The 20,158-nt window shown below is 40.0% G+C and overlaps 1 protein-coding gene across 3 annotated transcripts in view; it reads right to left on the bottom strand.

Moving 5' to 3' along the window:
• The window catches only part of LOC149077233 (breast cancer anti-estrogen resistance protein 3 homolog), an 81,858-nt gene that overhangs the window by 6,008 nt on the left and 55,692 nt on the right, over nucleotides 1-20,158 (bottom strand). For all 3 annotated transcript variants that reach the window (XM_089244970.1, XM_089244969.1, XM_089244971.1), the window contains 7 exons: nucleotides 10,909-11,154; nucleotides 5,833-6,166; nucleotides 4,786-5,008; nucleotides 2,999-3,153; nucleotides 2,478-2,916; nucleotides 2,211-2,379; nucleotides 779-1,058 (listed from right to left, as the gene is read on the bottom strand). In XM_089244970.1, the coding sequence (XP_089101096.1) occupies nucleotides 779-1,058; nucleotides 2,211-2,379; nucleotides 2,478-2,916; nucleotides 2,999-3,153; nucleotides 4,786-5,008; nucleotides 5,833-6,166; nucleotides 10,909-11,154 (1,846 nt within the window). The remainder of the gene's footprint in view (nucleotides 1-778; nucleotides 1,059-2,210; nucleotides 2,380-2,477; nucleotides 2,917-2,998; nucleotides 3,154-4,785; nucleotides 5,009-5,832; nucleotides 6,167-10,908; nucleotides 11,155-20,158) is intronic.

Raw genomic sequence — 20,158 nt, 5'->3', positions numbered from 1 at the left:
TTTTCAAATACGAGGAAACTTCACTCGTCTAGAAATGTATCTGGAGTGCTTGCGTATCACTAGAAATATTCATAAGGCACGCCTGCTGTCAGATATAAGTAGGAAGCTTTCGTGCCGTTGGGAATGCATAGAAGATGTACGTACTTTTTGTATGCCATGCCGAATGCTTTGCATTGTTATTGCTGCTTTACTCTGATTACTGGTTTTCTGCTTTACGTGGTTGCTGGTTATTTACCACGCTCATACGGACAATCATTATGCCGTCAGTGGGATTCGAACCTGGGTCTCCGCGATGCGAGTCGATCACGTTACCCACACGGCTGCATAGCAGCTCAGATCAGCAACTGCGATTCAAATCTATCTAGTTCTGCGTTTTGGAGTCCGACTATTTTGACAGCCAAAGAAATAGTCTTGCTGTGCTAAAGCAAGTTATCAAAATACGGACGAGAGATGGCAGCACCAGCAAGAACACGCAACAAGAACAACTCTGACAATATATCTGTTAGGGCTGTACGTACACTTAGAACACACATTCCTGCATGTACTGATTCGTTAGAAATTTCGCCGAGAAATGTGTACTACGTGTATGTACGGTCAAGTAGTAGTAGTAGCGGCAAGGCAGAATAAAACTGCGGTCAGGTGGAAACGAGCTGGCAAAAAAAAAAATCGTGGCATACAGCTTCGGAGTTTACTAGCAACTTACAAGGAACGCTTCGAATTTTGTGATTGTACAAGACTTTTAAAAATAGTATTGATTGCAATGCATGCCATACTATACCTTTCTCTTTGCCCGAGAGGATGCTGCCGCTTTCAACAGGTGTGCTGACAGTGCTTTCATCTTCAATGTACGGCGAATCATCTTTCCCATTTGTGATATCATGATGACGCTGGAGTATTAGGACTAGAGATAAAAGATATGGAATGCATGTATTTGGTGCTTGTGGATTTGAACACTCTTGCATACTCTTCAGTGTAGGCCTGAGTTTCGTTTCGTACGTGAAGGCGTTATCAGTATAAGTCTGTCTCAGTTTCAGCCATGTCGCACGCAATCTCGAAACCTGAAATGGGATGAAGTCAAACAAGCATGGTATCATAATTAGGAAAAGGTGGTTCAAAAATAAGATATGGTTATTTCTGTGTAATTTAATGATTTTTTTCTGCTGCTGTTTGTTATATAAACCATAAATGAACAGGAGTCTCTCCACGCTTTAGAGCAGTGTTTGGGACCAGTTGCACAGATTTACAGGAGTGGTGTTGCTGAAGGTATCGTTCCAGGGGATTAGCCTTGCAAATGTGGTTCCGATATTCAAAAAGATTAATAGCGAAGCCGTGTCCAATTATCTTCCAGTGTGTCTGACGAGCTCCCTCTCGAAGAGTTTGAAATCGAACACGGTAAACGGTTGAAGCGTTTACATGGAATTGTCATTGGGAGCAACTTGTTAAATTGTGGAGTCCTTCGAGGAAGTGTCCTTGGTCCCATCTTCTTTTCACTTTTTATCGATAAAACTTGATCAGGGTATCGATGAGATAGTTAGCATGTTTGCAGATGACGTGAAGCTAATGGAGGTAGTCGGGAGGTAATGCTCCAGACGAAATTAAATACGACTGCATGGGCAAATGAATGGAGCACGATTTTCAGCGTTGACAAGTACATGGTTGCTCCTTTTGGTTCGAACAACACATGTTTCACTTACGAGGTAAATGTTAATATTATTCTGGATGCAAATAGGATCACCAATTTGGGCATGACGAGTGACTAAGGTTTTCTGAACATATTTTCTCAGTGGTCAAAAATTCGAATAGAATGCTCATTCCCCAAAAGGTCTCTTCGCGTTCTTCTAAAGTGATTCTTCCACTTTTTGAGCCTTAGTTCGTCCTGGGCTGGACTACGTTTGGTTTGGAGACCATTCGTTCCGAGGGACATAGACTTAGTCGAGTTGGTGAAAAGAAGAGCTACCGGTATTCTGGTTGGCCACGGAGCTCGAGTTTAGATATATTTGACATCCATATTTTTTACGGCCATCTTTTATCAGCCATCTCGTTGATCATTTTGCCTGTTGTCACCTTTGTATTTGTAATTAAAAGTAATATTGCCCAAGCTTCAAATTCACGTTGATTTCTTTAGCCAGATAGAATCATATTCATTGAATAACAACCGAGAAAACCTAATCATCTACTGATGAGTTTAGTTAATTAACATGAACACTAACCTGTGGGAGAACTAAACCTTGCATGATACTTGTGAATCCGTAAAGGTTTCCCAAAGCAGTCTTCGTCTCGATCGCTATCTGAATCCATTTATTCAAAACTTGAGATCGCACATCTTCATCGCCGCAGGTTAATATGGTTATTGCCACAAAGAACTTCAAGCACTCGATCCTGCACAAAAAGAGCAAAATACATTTTGTATTGCGGTAAATAATACTTCAACATTTATTAAAAAGAAAGGTTAAATAAAATAACACGAAGAGGCGAACCTCTCGAGAAGATCCAGTCTCATCTGCTGTCCCTGAGGAAGAAGCATAAGTTCAAAACCAGTGAAAACGCCCAGACCAAGATCTGTTTGACCAGAGACTTTGAGAACGTCCAAATCGGCTTTGGTGAGGTGACTCGCGATGACACGAGGTCCATACTCCAGCAACATGCATCTCATCTTGGCAAGAGCTGGTGGATCCAATGGCTTGTTCTCCAGAGGTAGCAAAAAAGTAGCGAATTTTTCCAGGTCGAAACTCGACGGAGGATTAAGTTCTGGGACGATGACGTTTTCATCAGATTTGTTGTTTTCTTGGAACATCCCGTCTGAAGATTTCGATCTGTTAAGATCGGTATCGTCATCCGTTAGAGGTTTCGAACCTGTCCCTTCAGGATAATTCAGTTCTGAGTACAGATGAGACGTTGTTGTAGTTCCTTCGGTTCCTTAACGAGAGGAATTTAATTATAATTAGATTATACTCTGCGCCCCTCCCTCGATAATATGCTGATGTGATGAATAAGGTACCTGTTTGTGGTTTCAAAGTGTTGTTGGTACATCCTGTCCAACCTCCAGCTGTCCCGTAGTTTTTGGAAGGTACACGACTAGGTTTAGGTGGTGGGCTATCATTATCCACCTCAGTCTCCGCATTCAATGAAGGCTCTGTGGCACTTGTATGCATGCTGGAAAATTCAAGAGCTTTGTGAAAGAATATACAAAAATAGTAACTTACTATTAATTTCTGTATAATGTAACAAAATAATACATGTAATTGTTTTGAAATAACAATACAAAGTTCCCTGAAATTTCCCCCAACCTATTTTTAAATGTATTATCAGAAAATACGGTAAATGAAAAACAAATTTACCATGGCAGCAGATTTGTGGGACCGGCCACAAAATTTATTTAGGCAGCCTTCCTATATTTGTGAAGTAATGTGTAAGTTTGCGTTCTAAATTAGTGAAAATTATTGCCAAAAGGTAGCGGTGTAGCACCAGCGAATCTTAATAAGCAGTAAACGAAAATCATACAAAATTGATCTGAAAATGTCTACAGTGATATGATGTTATGTACAACGAGGGGTTAGCCGACATTTTCTGGGTAATGGCTGCTCAATGAGGAATGCTTGTTTGTTCATGTACCTCGAGCATTTTGGTGAGTGTATTTTCTGGTGCACATAATGCATCTAGATCGTCCCCCCCCCCCGTCCTAGATAAAAATCGCATGAATTCAAAGTGGTCGCAACTTCATTCCGCACCTGGTGAAGAAGAGATATTAGGCAAGGGTTTCCAACTGGGTTCCGTGGAATCTGCCTCCTGGAGGCGGGGGGAGCCTGGAGCAGATTTATGCTTTTTTTTTGGGGGGGGGGGGGTTAAACAAATTTTTATGCCCTTCACACATTTTAGTCTTGTTTCCTTGACTATTCATTACCTTAAATCAGCTGCCCTAGCCCGCTCAGCCGTCCCCTCTTCGCCTTTCCCCGGGCAATTGCCATAGGCTCCCAAACATTTTGTTCCATCGCCCCCTTCTTTAGAAAACTTTTATTCCCATTGCCCCCCGCCTAAAGTCAGCCTATAGGATCCTATACTAAACAAGTAGCTTCTACCGCCCTTTTTGGACCATTCCATCACCCTGTTTGGGAAACACTGCTCTAATCGGAGGGCCTTAGAATTAGGCGACTTTTGTCAATTGCTCGAACTTCCGCTTGGAAAAATGAAGCATTTACCGTCTCATTATCATTAAGGGTTCCGCGGAACAGCCTTTTAGATACCAAGGGTTCTGGGAGAAGTTTTTTAGGTTGGGATCCCTTGACCTGAAGGGTGTGCAAGCATGTGAACGAGCAAAAGAGTGACTTTTCTCTCTCTCTCTCTCTCTCTCTCTCACACACACACACACACACACACACACCGGGATTAAAACACCGGGATTACTCTGTTATTGCTGCTGTAAACCAGGGTTTACAGCAGCAATAACGTGATAATCAAAATGCTCGTTCTGGAAATTAGAAACTTCAGTTCTCGACGAAGTCTTGCATAAAACTTCAGGTAATTCTTCCTAAGTCTTATGGATAGTCATCAACCAGCAGCGCTGTCTGTGAGTAAGATTATAGATTTTGTACGGACAACTGGCCAACTTCAAAAATAAATTTGTGACCTCTCCCACGAATGTGCTGCGGAAATTATTTGTTTAACAATAAGTATTTTTCTGACATTCCTTTCTCTGGAATATTAGTTCACTTCAGGACTCCTTGTATGTAAAGAATATTAACGATGTTAAATCATTATAGTTAGTGTTCAGAGGTAGTGAGTTCTTACCTGATTTGGGAAGAGCGTTTATCAAGCGATGGGTTCGATACGGCTTTGGTAGTGGAAAGATTCGTTACTGCTGTCGGATCAGATGGCGATAATGATGATGATGTCTGATCCATCGGTTGAACGGATAGTGATCGAAGCGTCGAGAAATTTGGTGCGGTTTTCGAAGGATAATCGCCGACTGCGGATGGTCTTGGCATCGTTGAAACTCCACTCGGATGAGTTTCTGTGTCAAGTAAAGGTAATCATTAGTTAGAAATATTGTCTGAGGCTTTCATGGCAGGCTTCCAATGACTTGAAGCGGTTTTCGGGCTGTTAGGCCATGGTCTAAAGCATTTTCTTCCTAACGTTTCTCCTACATCTATAGCACATAAAGGCTTCGTACATCAAGTTATCATCGACTTGCTCTCTATATACAGTTCTGAGTTTTGATCGGCAGCAGAAGAACCGCACGAAGCTTTCCTCGCTTGTCGCGGAGACCTACGTCCGTTTAACCTCAGAAGATGTCTGCCACAGACATGGGCGAAATTTTAGTAAGAAAATGCTTTGGACCATGGCCTAACAGCCCGGAAACCACTTGCAAGTCATTAGTTAGAAATGTTTCAAAGCAGGAAAAACAATGCATAAAAAAAAATACTACGTCCGTCTTTTATCCGCTTTCAGATCCAGATGTTACAAAATACAAACACAAAGGCCACAACAGGCAAATTGCCCAGCGAGGTGGCTGAAAAAAGATGCCTATAAAAGTAAGGATGTCAAATACAACCAAAATACAGCAACCCAAAATAAAGACGTACTTGTATCATGAAAAAAGAAAACTAATAGTTAGTACTATATTATGCACTGCCCATAAAAAGATTATGGTTGTCTTATCTAAGTATGGATAAGGATGTACAAAGGAAATATTTAGCCCAAAATTGAGTAACGTTTGTTGAAGAGTGGCTAGATTCTTCATTTTTACATGCGTTTGATGAAATGTATACTTGGAAAATGATTGTTTTAAACATTAATCACAGCCTTATTGGAAAACTGAAGTAATGCTTTTTTTACCATCGTTCATTTTATATGTTTCCACAGCAGACGGCTGAGACATTTTCCTCTGGTGGCCATCGTTCGCCGAAGATGATCGATTCTTGCCTTCGGCAGCGGCTTTCTCCAAGGCAATCGTTGCGTAATGCATCTGACATTCTAGGCCGTAACGGGTTGCGTAATATGATAAGGGCATGCTCCGGTTGACGGGTTTCGAGACAATCGCTCCGGATGCTGCCGAAATAGGCCTCTTATTGCCTACGTAGTATGTCACGAGGTCCGGAACCGTGTCGAAGCAGTCGTCTTCGAACTGATACTGTATCTTCTCGTACACTGTGAATGGTTGGAACACTACCTGGAAGATGTGGAAAAGAGATGCATTTCATTAATCATGTATAACATACGATTCATAAGAATTCAGATGAGTTAATAATCATCACTATGAACATTTACAACATTTTGCGTGAAATTGTTTTTCTCATTTTATCAGCGATACGTTGATGATACTTTTGAACTGTGGGAAGGATCGCATTTTAACGAGCGTGATTTGGACAAACTTTTGGAAGTTATGAATTATAATGACCCCACACATCCAGTTTACTGCAGAATTCGAAGGTAACAACAAGCCAGTGGCGCTTGCCTGGGGCCTCAGTAAAGCGGGAGCTTCCGAATCGTTGGGTGCCTCATCCTCAAAAACCAAAATTAAATTTTTATTGTCTGTTAATAAGAGAATTATAAAATAATAATTGTAGCTAAATTTTAATATACATCTTCTAAAACCTATTTTCATGGTTGCTAGTGGGTATTGGGTCATTGATGCCAATGACTATTTCGTGACCACATAGAAGACACGGATTCGAATCGAAGAGGAAATTTCCCAACTTGCATAGACTATTTCGCAGAATTTGATAATTTTTTGAGTAATCACATTTGCAAAAATACAATAATCCGGGTAGAGGAAACGTTAATTATTTGTCGCACACTGTGTGTGTGTGACGAATTTATGAACTTTTGATGGGGAGCGAAGTCGGAACGTTTTTAATTGCTGAAGTTCAAGAAGCATTGTATTTTCCGAAAATTTTGGATTTGACACCCGATATAATCCACTAATCCACATAGACCAATTGACTCTAATCTTACGGCTCGTTGATAAGCAAGGAGATATCAAAGAAAGATTTTTTTGGACTCTTTCAAATCGAAAAGCATGATGCAGCGTATTTAGAAAAAGTTGAACCGGAATCATTGCAAAATCAAGGTATTGATATAAGAAACTGTAGAGGCCAAATTTGCGATAATGCGGCTAACATGTCTGGTCAATATCATGGTAAATCCATGGTCCAATCCATGGTCAATCCATGACTGGATTACAAGCAAGATTGAAAGAATATGTTGGAACAGCTACCGATGTATTATGTGCCAGTCATACCTTAAATTTAACTGAGAATTCTGCTGCTGAATCATGTTCAGGAGCATATCACTACTTCGACTTTGTTCAGAATATATATGTGTATTTTTCTTTATCCACTCGATGATGGAATATTCTGAAGGATAGTTTACCGGATACTAGTACTAAAAATAAGAATATGAAGAGATTGGTGGAAGAGATATATGGTGGTCGGCTAGAGCAGACGCTGTTTCAGCCTTAAGATTAAATTATAAAAATATAAAGGAATCAATACTTCAAATTACTAGAAGCGAAACGGAAAAACCAATGAGTAAATGAGAGGCAATAATTAATTAGAGGCAAATTAGAGTAATTCGATGATTATGAAACAGCCTCAATAAGTGTGTTGTGGGACAAACTGTTGCAACGGATAAATACTACAAGCAAATCTTAACAAGATGTGCAATCGAATTTACTCCATGGGGCAAATCTTCACAAATCTCTTTCGGATTTTATAAAAAATTTGACAAATTTGAAGTTATTGAAAGCGAAGCAAATTTACTTACAGAGAATAGAAACTATAAAGATAGTGATGACAGAATAAGGAAAAGAAAATTGCAGTTTGGGAAACATCCAATGATAACTACGTTCGATGGTAGGCAATATTTTATAGTTAACATACATAATGTGATATGTGATGTACTCATATCTGAGATTCACTGTTTACAGCGATGTTTTGAATGATTTTCAAGTTTTTTTCTTCAATGAGAAAATGAGTAGGGATGAAATTATTGATTGTGGGGATAGATTATCGTTGAAATACAGCAATGATATCGACATTAAATATTTTAAAGATAAAATTCTCCATTTCATCAAATATGCTAAGGAAGAAAACGTTTCCGATCCTGTCGATGTATATAAATTATAAATTGACGGACTGCAGTCGCATATTCCCTGATATAGAAACTATTTTAAGAATTTTTTTAACAATGCCTATCTGCAATGCAAGCGGTGAACGTTCATTCTCCGTACTTAAACGGGTTAAGAATTATTTACGTAATTAATTAAGTCAATTAAGTTTGAGCAATTTGTCACTTATGTTTATGGAAAATGATGTTTAATTGTTAGATTATGAATCTATTATTGAGAAGTTCACGAGAATGAATTCAAGAAAAGTTCCACTTTATTAATTAGTAATAATAAATTACTAAAGATATGATGCAGAATTTTACTGCGATTTTGTTTATCTTGAGAATGTGGTTTTTTTGTTTTAAATGGGAATGTGTTATTATTTGCTTTCTAGTACCTGAGAATATTTTTTTTTATTTCCGTGTCTTATTTTTATGTGTTTATGTTTTTGCTGATCCGGAAATGAAATATTATTATGGTTGATAGTTATGATTTTCTGCATTCATTTCAGTGAACCCTCTCATTCTTAGTAGGGTCAATAGGGGCTTCCAGATCAGGTTGCTCCTGGGGTCCCACAAAACAAGATCCGCCACTGTAACAAGCTATTATTTTTTGACGTTCCCGTTTTTGAATTCGATTCCGAATTTTTGATCACAGTCTACGGAAAACCTTTTCTGAGTATCTTTAGCCTCCCCGTACTAAATCAATACTACAAATTTTTTTTTTTCATAAATTATGAACTTTCATCAATTCTGGAATTCTGAATTTTCATATATAAAGAAATAATTTTGGAATATTTCTTTCATAAATTCTGAATTTCCACCAACTTTGGAATTGTTTTTTTTTTAAATAAACTTTAGAATCTTCATCTTCTTTGGAATTTTGAATTTTCACAATTTTCTGGAATTCTGAATTATTTAAACTATTTTTTCATTCATACTGAAATTATTTCTTTCATTTATTCTGAATTTTAATCAGTTTTGAAGTTATTTCTTCCTTTATTCTGAATTTTCATGATTTTCATTTTCTGTATTTTTTCATGATTTTAATTTTCTGTATTTTTTCATGATTTTAATTTTCTGCATTTTCATGGTTTTCATTTTCTGAATTTTTAGTTCCTCTCCCTGAGAATATATATAAAAGCTACAGCACTGAAATTATGTGCACCTTACCAGACATTCCTCCGGCCGGCCCCACGTCTGGTATGGGTGGACCTGCTTCATAATCATCTACGTAAAAGCTGAAAAGTTTGTGCTCCTATGAATTAAAGACACTACAAATTACTTAATTCCATTTAAATCTCTCATTGAATCGATGCTACGACTGATTTTCTTCACACTACCAATGACTAATTTCGAATCGATTTCTTCACTAAACGAGTTTCGGCGAATCTCTTCCTCAATTCCGTGGGAAAAGTATCAATCCAATGATGTCATGACCCTTGAATGAAAAAGCTCAGGGCTCTAGTTACAACCAGTGTATTCAAATATTGTTATTATTACTATCATCATTCTACGTGTATGCTAGATACATTACATGCACGGAAAACGAGAGAGAGAGGGAATACACTGAACGAAATGGATAATATAACGAGCTGAAGCGCATATTTAAATTACCGGTTTTCTCGGCAACGTAAATTACACCCGGAGTTCACCGACTGTTCTGGTTGAGTTGATAGAACTGACTGGTGAGCTTTCTCCCGAACGTTCTGTTGTCATCCCTGCAATGACCATTAAACGTCCAAAGTAGAATGCCATTTTTTTTTTGTTGAAGTTCATTCACTTCGTATCCGATCCCATTCAATTACATACTGGGAAGCAAATACGAGGCAGTATTGTGGTTAAAAAAAGTCTTACTACAGCGGTGGCAGATTTTGGTGATTTCTCGTTCACGTACTGCTAAATAAAAAAATGGATAGCAGTACCTAATTTAATATCGTGCCGTGTCAGATCTAGCTACAAACGGTCTTGACGGGTGTTTATTACCGCAGCTACGGTATTGACAAGAAATGCTTTTTTTTTTTCGTTGACCGTTCACTAGATGGACTTTTCTCCGACGTGGTACCCGCCGTTTGGCTAAATTTCTAGGATGCACGTGTCCCACGCAGTTCTAGAAATACTAAGTACTAAGACTCTTTCGAATTGTTGGGGGTGCTCATCTCTTCTACACATTTCTAAGAGTATGCAAGTCCCATACACATTTTATGGACACGGACACGCATTTCGAGTTTTCAGGGGTACTCATACCCTCTACGCATTCCCAGGTGTAATGATTTTCTACAAACTTTCCCATTCATTTTTAGAAGTGGACCTACTACCTCATTCTACGCATTTCTAGCGGTACTCACTCATTTTAAGTATTTCTAGGGGAACTCAAGCCCCATACCCAATCCCAGGTATACGAGCGGCTCCTACGAATTTTTAGGGATACTCACATCACCAGGGATAATGAAGTCTCCAAGGCATTTCTAGGAGTACACAAGCATTCTACACCTCTCCAGGATTACTAGCGCTTTCTACGCCTTTCGCAGGAGTACAAAAGCCTCTTACACATTTGTTTAAGCATTCCGAGGAGTTGCTATTTAAAGCTTGGGAAAAAAAATGAAAATCTCTACTCTTTCTCTCTCTCTAGAGCGAAATAATCATCCAAAACTTAATCACCAGTGAATTACCCTATGACGATATGCCCGGTATTATACATGGCCAAGATTCTTTATTTTCTGCATATCAACTATGTATTTTGAAATTTAAAAAAAAAAGCCATTGAAATAATAAAAACGTTGCATGAAACACAGAAATGCCAACCTTGTTGATGACGAAATGCAAATGCGTACTCTTCCACCTACAAGTGAGAACGAAATCTCCAGGTCGAGAAATACAGTCCCTGATGAGGAAATCCCCTTCATCAGACATGAGTTCCTCAGCTCTCTGTCTTGGTATGGTCCCATGGTACCAAGCGTGGCTTCTCAGGTCGTTGTTGTCTAAGCTCAGCTCCCATTCTAATACTTTCTTCAGGTCTTCCGGAGAGGCTTCTGTATTTGTCATCGGTTCCTGAAGAAGAAGCATCATCAAGAAAATTACCGTGAATATTTATTAAAAAAAAAAAAAACAATCGAGGTTAACAATTGCAATAAAATCAATGTGCATTGTGTTCATAAATAACTAAAGCGTGATAATTAGTGTATGTTTTAGCTTTTTTTGTTTTCACTTACGTCCATAGTGGTTGTCCTATAATCAGTAAGAGAGCGACAACGCGTTCGACGTTTTTATTCTGCAACCAGACCACTATAGGACGCGTGAATCTGGACATTGGCTCGTTCCGCAGATTCATGGTGTTGTTGTCGAACCGAGTACGACCAACACCACTTATGGAACAAGGCTTCCGCACGAAATTCGTGACGTCACTGAAGAAGGCCATTTCACCTATTGTCATTGGTTATAGCAGGCCGACGCATGCGATATCTTGAACTTTTTTAGCAGTATATCCAATGGCAATAGGAGAAATGACTTTCTTCATTGACGTTACAAGCTTCGTGCGGAGGCTTTGTTCTATAGGTGGTGTTGGTACGACCAGACTTTGTCACTATTGCGATATAAGCTCATTGTCCCGGAGAGCGTGGTGGTGCCGGAGAAAATTCCAACCGGTGATTCAGCCGTGCAGGTCCCTCTCCCCACTAAGCCACCACTTTTGGGCTCAGATGCCCCAACCCAGTACGACGTTGTTAACAGAAAAACCAGCGGTGGGAAGCAAGGAGTCGCTGTGCGGTCGTGTGTTGCATCGCGCTGGACTCTCATCGTGAGGATCCAGGTTCGAATCCCGTAGATGCACAGTGGCGGTCGTCTATGAAGTTGGTTTCCTGTGGTTTCCAACTTCAAAGAATGAATGCGAGCCGACCTCCCGTTTGAAAAAAATGTGTCTTCGCAGAGAGCAGGTAGACAGACCTATAACACGATACTTGCATGACATAAAAATTCAAGTATTTACCATCTTTGCTTGAAAATATGGTAGGGTATATAGTATCGTTATAGGGGGTGCCGATGGCCTTCGCAAATGTAGACTGATGGCGTGAACTCCATCCACAAACAAGATGGCGCTCCAACCAATATCTACTGTGGTGCTTGCGAATTCTTTCATACCAAGATCGCTCATTTTCGTAGAAGAAAAATGTAAACACTACGGTACACTGCCTTTATTCATCGCATCTACTGTACTCACGATGAAGTTTTGTAGTTTGGGGGGTCGTTTTTTATCTCTGTTGTTCTCTGAACTGGAGACAGCAACCGAATGATGATTGAAGTCTGGTGAGTATTTCAGCATACTGAGTGAATATAAATATAATTACCCTTTCACACACACGCACGTACGAATGCGGAATATTTTATTCTCTGGTGAAAAAAGGCATGTCCTAGGATGGCAATGCAAAAATATATTTGTCTGAAACTGTGGAAAAGTGATTGAAGGATCACGGATCATCATTCGGACTCTTGGATCGTCATACCCACCGACTGTTTCCCTGTACTCAAATCAGAATATTCCAAAATATGCGACCTACGTCGAAGGACAATCAGTACTACTACTACTACTACTAAATCACACATGCACCTCGTCCATATTCCTCTGCGGAACTTCTAATGCATTGGTACACGTTGGAATGGGGGTGTCCGTGTTGTGAACTTAACGTAAAGCTCGTTTCTATATGTAATGTTTGTTATAGTGCTGCCATCTGCTACCTATTTTTCGAACTATGAATGAAGTGTCATGATTGAAGATTTATCGTTGTAGGCGTGTTGCTGTCTGTGGCGAAACTTTTCAACGGGGAGATCGGCTCGCATTCATGCCTCGAAGTTGGGAACCACAGAAAACAAATTTCAGCCGACCACCACTCGAACCTGGTCAGTGCGGTGCTACTGCAGAACAATCTAGAAGAATTTTAAGGAAAATAACTCTCTCAAGATGGCGGAGCTACAGTATATCTATATTTGGGCGAGTTATCAAAGTTTGAAATTACATCGACAAAAACTGTCGCTCAATTGGTTGAGATTGCACCGCATACCCGGCAAATCGATTTTAAAGACGTTTCCAAGTCAAAAACACGAGTTTTTCCTACGTAATTGTAAAATTTTGCAATCAAATGGCAAATAATTTGCTTACAATAAAATCTTGAAACCACTCTAAATATTCGGAGACACTTTGTAAGCGTATTACATTGGAAAGTTTCAAGGAAATTTATAATGTATTATTCGTTCGAAATGGTTGTCGATCGTATCTTATTTACAACGTATATTCGTTATCTCGCGTCCCACTCGATAACATTTACAACTCTCTGTATCGTTTTTCGAAAATTTCAGCAAAAACTGAAGCTGTAGTATTTGGAATAGAATAATAAAGGCGTAATAAAGAAGAGAATATATATATATGATAACTTAAGTAGACATCCCGATAAAACTTTTGAATATTCGTCGTTATGTTTTCTATGTACGTCACAGGTAAACAAAACACTTGAAAACAAATACTGACGCATCCAAAGAGAAAGTCGACAATTTTAGGATATCGGATAACCAACAACAAGTATTTCCTAATCTTAGAAGTTGGCATTCGTTCAATTTTGGATTCCCCATTTACTTTGCAGCTGCAATTGATATAAATACGAATATATAACCAACATATTGATATTTTATGGGTGGAATGACTAAGGAGAAAATAGAACAGTGGGTTCGTAATTTTTGGCCTTATCGATCATTTAAGATTGGTTTTAATGTGATACATGCATTAAAACATTCTAATGCATGTTCAAACTATGACATGTGGACCAAATTTGGCTCTTGGAATCACCTTATATGCGGGCCACAACCTCAAACCAAACTTTACGAAAATGAACTAAGTGGTATATTTCCAAATAACTTCAGTGATCTGCGGTGCATTTGAGAGGCCTATGAGGTATCTCTCCGATCACTTGAGTGACCCACGGCGTATTTGCAGATTACTTGAGTGATTCTGTAGCACACTTCAAGAGCACTGGATTTGACGCGGCAGAGTTCTAGGTCAATCGTGGCACGCAGCCCAGTTTTAGATCATTCACCCAAGCGGCCTGCGACACATTCTCAGATCACACGAGTGATCCTCGTCACATTTACAAACCACATGAGTGACTCGCTGCGCTGTATCAGATCACTTAATTATGTGACCCGCAACACGTTTTTAAATCAATCAAGTTGCCCGCACTGTTATAAAGTTTTTACACCCTTGATTTAATGGATACGGATTCGTTACCCAATAGATAAGTTACTCGTCACTCCCTTGCTCAAACAGTCCTCGGTGACCTAGCTCTGGTGGTGGTTTTCTTGAAGGGCCCAAACTAGAAAAAGGGAGTCCATGCCGATTGCAACAATCTCGAGAAAAGGTGCCAAGTTTCGGGGGGGGGGGGGGGATGTCATGAAATTTCTCGCAGAAGAATGAATGGGCCTCTGTGCAGTCATGTGTGCATCTTGATGGACTCACATCGCAAAGACCCGAGTCTGATCCCTCAAGGTGGCACAGTAGTAATCTGCAAAGGTTGGTTCTCTGTAGTTTTTGCAAATTCTAGAAGCCGATTCGAGCCGATCTATTAGTTAAAAAAAAGTCATGCAACAGACCCTAAAGCGAGATAAATATTCAGTCCTCACATTTCACTAACCACCGCATCTAGACGGCAGGACTAAATTCACACACGGCATCAGACACTCACTCCGACTATCAGGCGCATTCGAGTCTACACGTTCAACACAATTCAATTTTCTCTAAAAGGAGATAAAACGCTAGTAAATTTTAGCTGAAGAAGAAGGTTGTTCTTGATTTACTGGAAAAAATGCAGCAAAAATTAACTCCACTTGCAATAGAAACCTTAGTTACGGTCCTACTGTCTCTCTCTCGCTCTGTTGCACTAGAGATCCTTACCCAGTGATTATATCCATTTTTTGAGGTTCCTTTGCCCTAATAATCACATCCTTATTCTTGTGGCCATTTAATACCCTCCCCTGCTCCTCTACTCCAGTTAGTAAATCCTTGGCTCCCAAGGGCGTCGTCACACTATGTCGAGGGCGTCGCATAGAATCTAGGATGCTGATGTTCGCCTACATAATAATTAAGAAAGAAATAGTTTTTTGTACAACTGTGGTTGTCTACGAGAGCGTCGGGGATGTATGGCAGTTGGAAGGGGCATATGGTTGAGAATCACTGGGTTATATGATACATAAGCGAGTTCAGTCTTATTAGGCACCAATCAGTATCCTAGTTTCAGAGCGATGCTGTCTTTGCGAACCATTGGAATAGGACGATGTATTGAATAGAATATATATTTAGAGTCTTTCTTATAATGACAAGCCATCAAACAGTCTTTCTTCACGCCCGGGCGTTACACTTAAATACAAGTGGACCAGAACCTCAACTTGATATCAACTGCTATCCCTTTGTTATCAAAACCCCATCACGGAAGTCTTTTAAAATTGGAAAAATACCATCACGTCCAAAATTTAATAGCAGAAATAAAATAGAGAAGAGTTTTTTTTCCACATACGTAGAGGAAATTCAGTACGAGGCGTATCCTATTCTTCTACGATGTATACGGAGTCATTCCACGGGGCGTATATAATCGTCGCAGCATATATTTGATGCTCCACATAACGCATCATCAAGTAACCGGAAGCCCTCACGGCAGGTCGTCATCATCATCATAACAACGGCCCTATTATTACGTCGGCATTTCCCACTGACGGAAATTACTCATTCCTATGAAGATGATGGGCCCTTCCCTCCGTTGGGCAAAGCCCACCGTGGAGATTTCATTGAGATGTGGCACCATTACGGCATAACGTCTATGAGGCTCTTCTCCACCGGTGGCCAACATTCACGCCCGAAATAGCAACATGTCGACATTATTCCTCTTTTTATTCATTTAATCTAATGCAAGGTTCGGATTACCATTTGAATGGGGTCTGTGCGATAACGTGCTTACTCATATAACCGGAGCTGCAATTTCTTTCCCTTCAATTCATTTCGGAACTGTAATTCTGCAGCTTAGCGATTCTCAACTTTTAACGCTTCAAGTAACACCCTGGAAATTTGTAGGAGGCTTGCGTACCCCCAGAAATGCCCCCCCCCCATATTTTTTTATAATGCATAGGAGACATACTTACCCCTTAAAAATGTATAATAATCGTACGTATCCCTTGAAATGCGTACCTCCAAGGAATGCGGAAAAGGCAAGCGTTCTGCTTAGAAAATGTAAATTGGATATGCGCATCTTCTAGAAATACACAATAAGCGCGAGTACTTCTCAAAATGCTTAGCACAAGGGTGCTCAACATCATCGGCGGGCCACTTCATCGGTTTGAAAAGTGTCGCGGGGTCACTAGAGTTATCTGGAAATGTGCTTCGGGCAATTTAAGTGGTCTAGCAATGAGCTTCGAGTCATTGCAATTTTATAGATCACTAGACACATTTCCAGATCATTTGAATGACTCGAAACTCATTGCCAGATCATTTAAATTGCCCGCGGCGCATTTTCAAATAATTCAAGTAGCCCGTGACACTTTTTGAAACCAATGAACCAACTTAAGTAGTTGACGGCACGTGTCCAGATAAATTAAGCGGCCCGCTGCGTTTTTATAGCTCATTTTAGACACATTTCCAGATCATCTAAGCGGGTCGCTTAATTAATCTATGAAAACGTGTCATCAACAACTTGAGTAATCTGTAAAGTACCACGAGTATACTTAAGTGAACTGGAGGCATCTCGTGGGTCACTCAAGTGGTTTTAAAATGTGTTTGTGGTCGCTTAAATCATCTGAATATGTAAGTTGGTACTTTAAAATGATCTAGAAATGTGCTGCGAGCCACTAAAGTGTTTTTATAATCTTTCGTGGGCCATTTGAGTGTTTTGATTATCTGTCGCGGGTTACACATCCAATAATTCCGTTAAAATGTAATAAATGATAATTCTCTGGCCAAATGTGACCCATAAGCCATGGACTGAGCATGTATGGCTTAGAAAGCTTGAATACCCCCAGGAATGCAGAAATCGCAAGTGCAACATGTGAAACGCACTGCAGGCATTATTATACAATACTAGGCTCCCTAAAATGCGTAAAAGACATGAGAATCCCATCAAGATCAAATTCCAAGGACGCCTTGAAAAATGGAGGCTTGCGCATCTCTTAGAAATGCGTAATAAGTGAGCGTATCACTTGAAATGCGTAAGAGGCTTGCGTACCCCCTTTAGTATCATCTACATTGGCCCACTGGTTTTGACTTTTGTTTGACGTGCTTTTGCTTTGGAAAATTAGCCGTATATTTTTGTTTTCCTTCTTTTTTTTTCTTTTATTTCCCGCCCCATGCCCACGCACAATCCAATTCCGACTGCAGCTTCTCTATGCAAAATCGAAGAGGCGCAACACAAGCGCTCGTTTGAGAGATTCATCGTCAGCGGGTCCTCTCAAGTTTTGCGTTCGTCTAGTGCGCGTTGCTTGAGTTAAGATGAAATATTTCGTGGCAGTCGTGCACATGGATGGAAAATCTCAGCCAGCCACTCAAGGGCAACGCAGAGCAGCGCGCATTTAGAAATGAGTAGTAAGAGGCTTGCGTACATCTCCAGATATCTGCGAGAAAAGTGTACGTAAATTTTTAAAAATTGATAAAAGGTTTACGTACCCCGAGAAATACGCAAGAAGCGTGCGAGCTATACGTGTACTTTGAAATTTAAGGGCACGCCCTTACCCCTAGAACTGTGTGGAAGGTTTGTTTATCCCTAAAAAAAGCGTCGAAAGCTTGCTTATCCCTAGAAATACGTCGAAAGGTTGCATATGCCTAGATAGCTTAGATATGCGTCTAAAGCTTGCTTATCCCTCGAGATGCGTCGAAAGCTTGTTCGTAACAAGAAACGTCGAAAACTTGCGTATCCCCGAATGACTCTTCACATATCCCCAGGTATACGCGTACCACACGAAGGGTGGATTTTACAGTAAAATTTTAAAGTATTTGCGTGCAGGGGGAATTAAAATTACAACATATAATTAATCCATCATGCTTGTATACCCGTTATGAAAAGCTCTCCTAGGTTTTTTCTCCACCACAGTAGTAATGCTCGACTAGGAGACCACCCGGATAGGCAACATACGACTATGAATTTATATTACGTAATTACAGAGGGCCTGTCACAAGGGCTAGCTTATAGTACAGAAGGCTGCACGGGGCGAGTAAAAGAGATCGTCATATCATCTTTTACAACTTATTCTTTTTTACCGCTCTTACACACAGACTCCATACTGAGAAAAAATGACGTTATCTCTTGCGGGAAATCCCCAGTAATTGGTTCCGTTTTGATAGCCTGTGGCAGATAGACCAGGAGTTCCTAACCTTTTTTCAGCAGCGACTCAATACCCACAACAAAATCAGCTTCGCGACCCATGGAACTGTTTGTTTTTCGAAATTAGTGAAACCAGTGACGCAATTAAGTGCATTTATATTAGGAATGTAAATGGATTTGTACGATCTATATATCTCGGAAGCCTCAACGAATCAAGTTTGGTCAAGATTCGTAGCTCAAGAATTTTTCGTTGAAAATAGATTCGTACGACCCTTTTCGGAAGTCGCTGAGCATCAAGTTTGGGTCGTGACCAGGAGCTCAAATAATTCCTTTCTGTAAGCGGAATTGCATGATCCATCTCGGAAGATCCTGCGAATCAAGTTTGGGTCAAGACCCATAACTCAAGAATCCATGGCTTCTAAGTAGATTTGCATGATCCATCTCAGAAGCCCGAGAAAATGAAGATAAAGTTTGGGTCAGAACCCATAGTTCAAATCTCTTGGCTGTAAGTGGATTTGTACGACCCTGCTGAGAAGCCCTGCTAATCAAGTTTGGGTTTGGACCCATAGTTCAAATCCCCTGGGCTATAACTGCATTTGTACAACCCTGCTCAGAAGTCCCTGCGAAACAAGCTTGGGTCGTGATCCATAGCTGAAGAATCCCTGGCTGTAAGTGTATTCGTACGGGCCATTTCTGAGGTCAATGCGAATCAAGTTTGGGTCGCGACTCATGGATAAGTAATCATTTGATCGTTTTTGTCGCACCACTGTCATTTTCTGCACACGAGGGCTAATTAGACCGGGACCTACAATTTATTGCCGATTCCGAACGGCAGGCTTGTTTCTTATACTCATCGAGAGGTTGGTGCACTAACCCCTCGATGGGGGACTCCCTGCGGTAGCAATTTTTTGCTGCGGTCAAGTCGCCGTTTTTGTTGTACCCCTGTGTCAGGAAAGTTTTCTGACACGGACGAACCGGGTATCGAACTCGCGACACCTCTAAACATCCTTTGGTACTTTAGGCGAGTATCTTATCTACCACTGGGCTAACGCGCCCCCATGGATAAGTACCATTGATTTATGGACACACACATAAAAACTGAAACAAGGAACAAGCTATTGTAGATATATCTATTAACGATTAATACGACGCGATATCTTAAATGTTGTCTCATCGCTTGATTATATTTTCTTACGGAGGATAACTGCTCTCGAAAAACTAAAATTAATCATATTCCGGGATATTGTAATGCCGGGGGGGGGGGGGTCTTCAACTTTTCAGAAATTGTGGGCCAAAAAGAATTTCCATGAAACCCAAGGACCAACAAAAGTCATACAGCGTTATCTAAGTTCACGCAGTGTCGTCTTAACGGGTGAGTTGAACGGTGTCTAGGGGGTCCAAGTCAAACAAGCGGCCTTATATTGTAGGGAAATTTCATTAGCCTTGCGATTTTTCTCATTTTTAATGTGAATTTCATTAATTCTGAAATTATTTTTTCCTTAAAATTGCATTCAGTTTAATTAGGTTTGAAATTTTTTTTTTTTAATCAAATATGAATTTTTAATAATACTGAAGTTATTTTTTTCATTGAGAACATGTATTTTAGCGATTCTGAATTTATTTTTTCATCAAATATGAGTCTTCATTTTATGGGAATTCATTTTTTTCATAAAACATGAATTTTCGTTAACCCTGATTTTTTTTTCATTGAATAT

This window comes from Pholcus phalangioides, unplaced genomic scaffold (genome assembly GCF_987345545.1).
Source record: "Pholcus phalangioides strain wild (caught in Gottingen) unplaced genomic scaffold, Ppha-v1.0 ptg000015l_1, whole genome shotgun sequence".
Taxonomy (NCBI): Eukaryota; Metazoa; Arthropoda; class Arachnida; order Araneae; family Pholcidae; genus Pholcus; species Pholcus phalangioides.
This window is presented reverse-complemented; position numbering and strand designations above follow the sequence as displayed.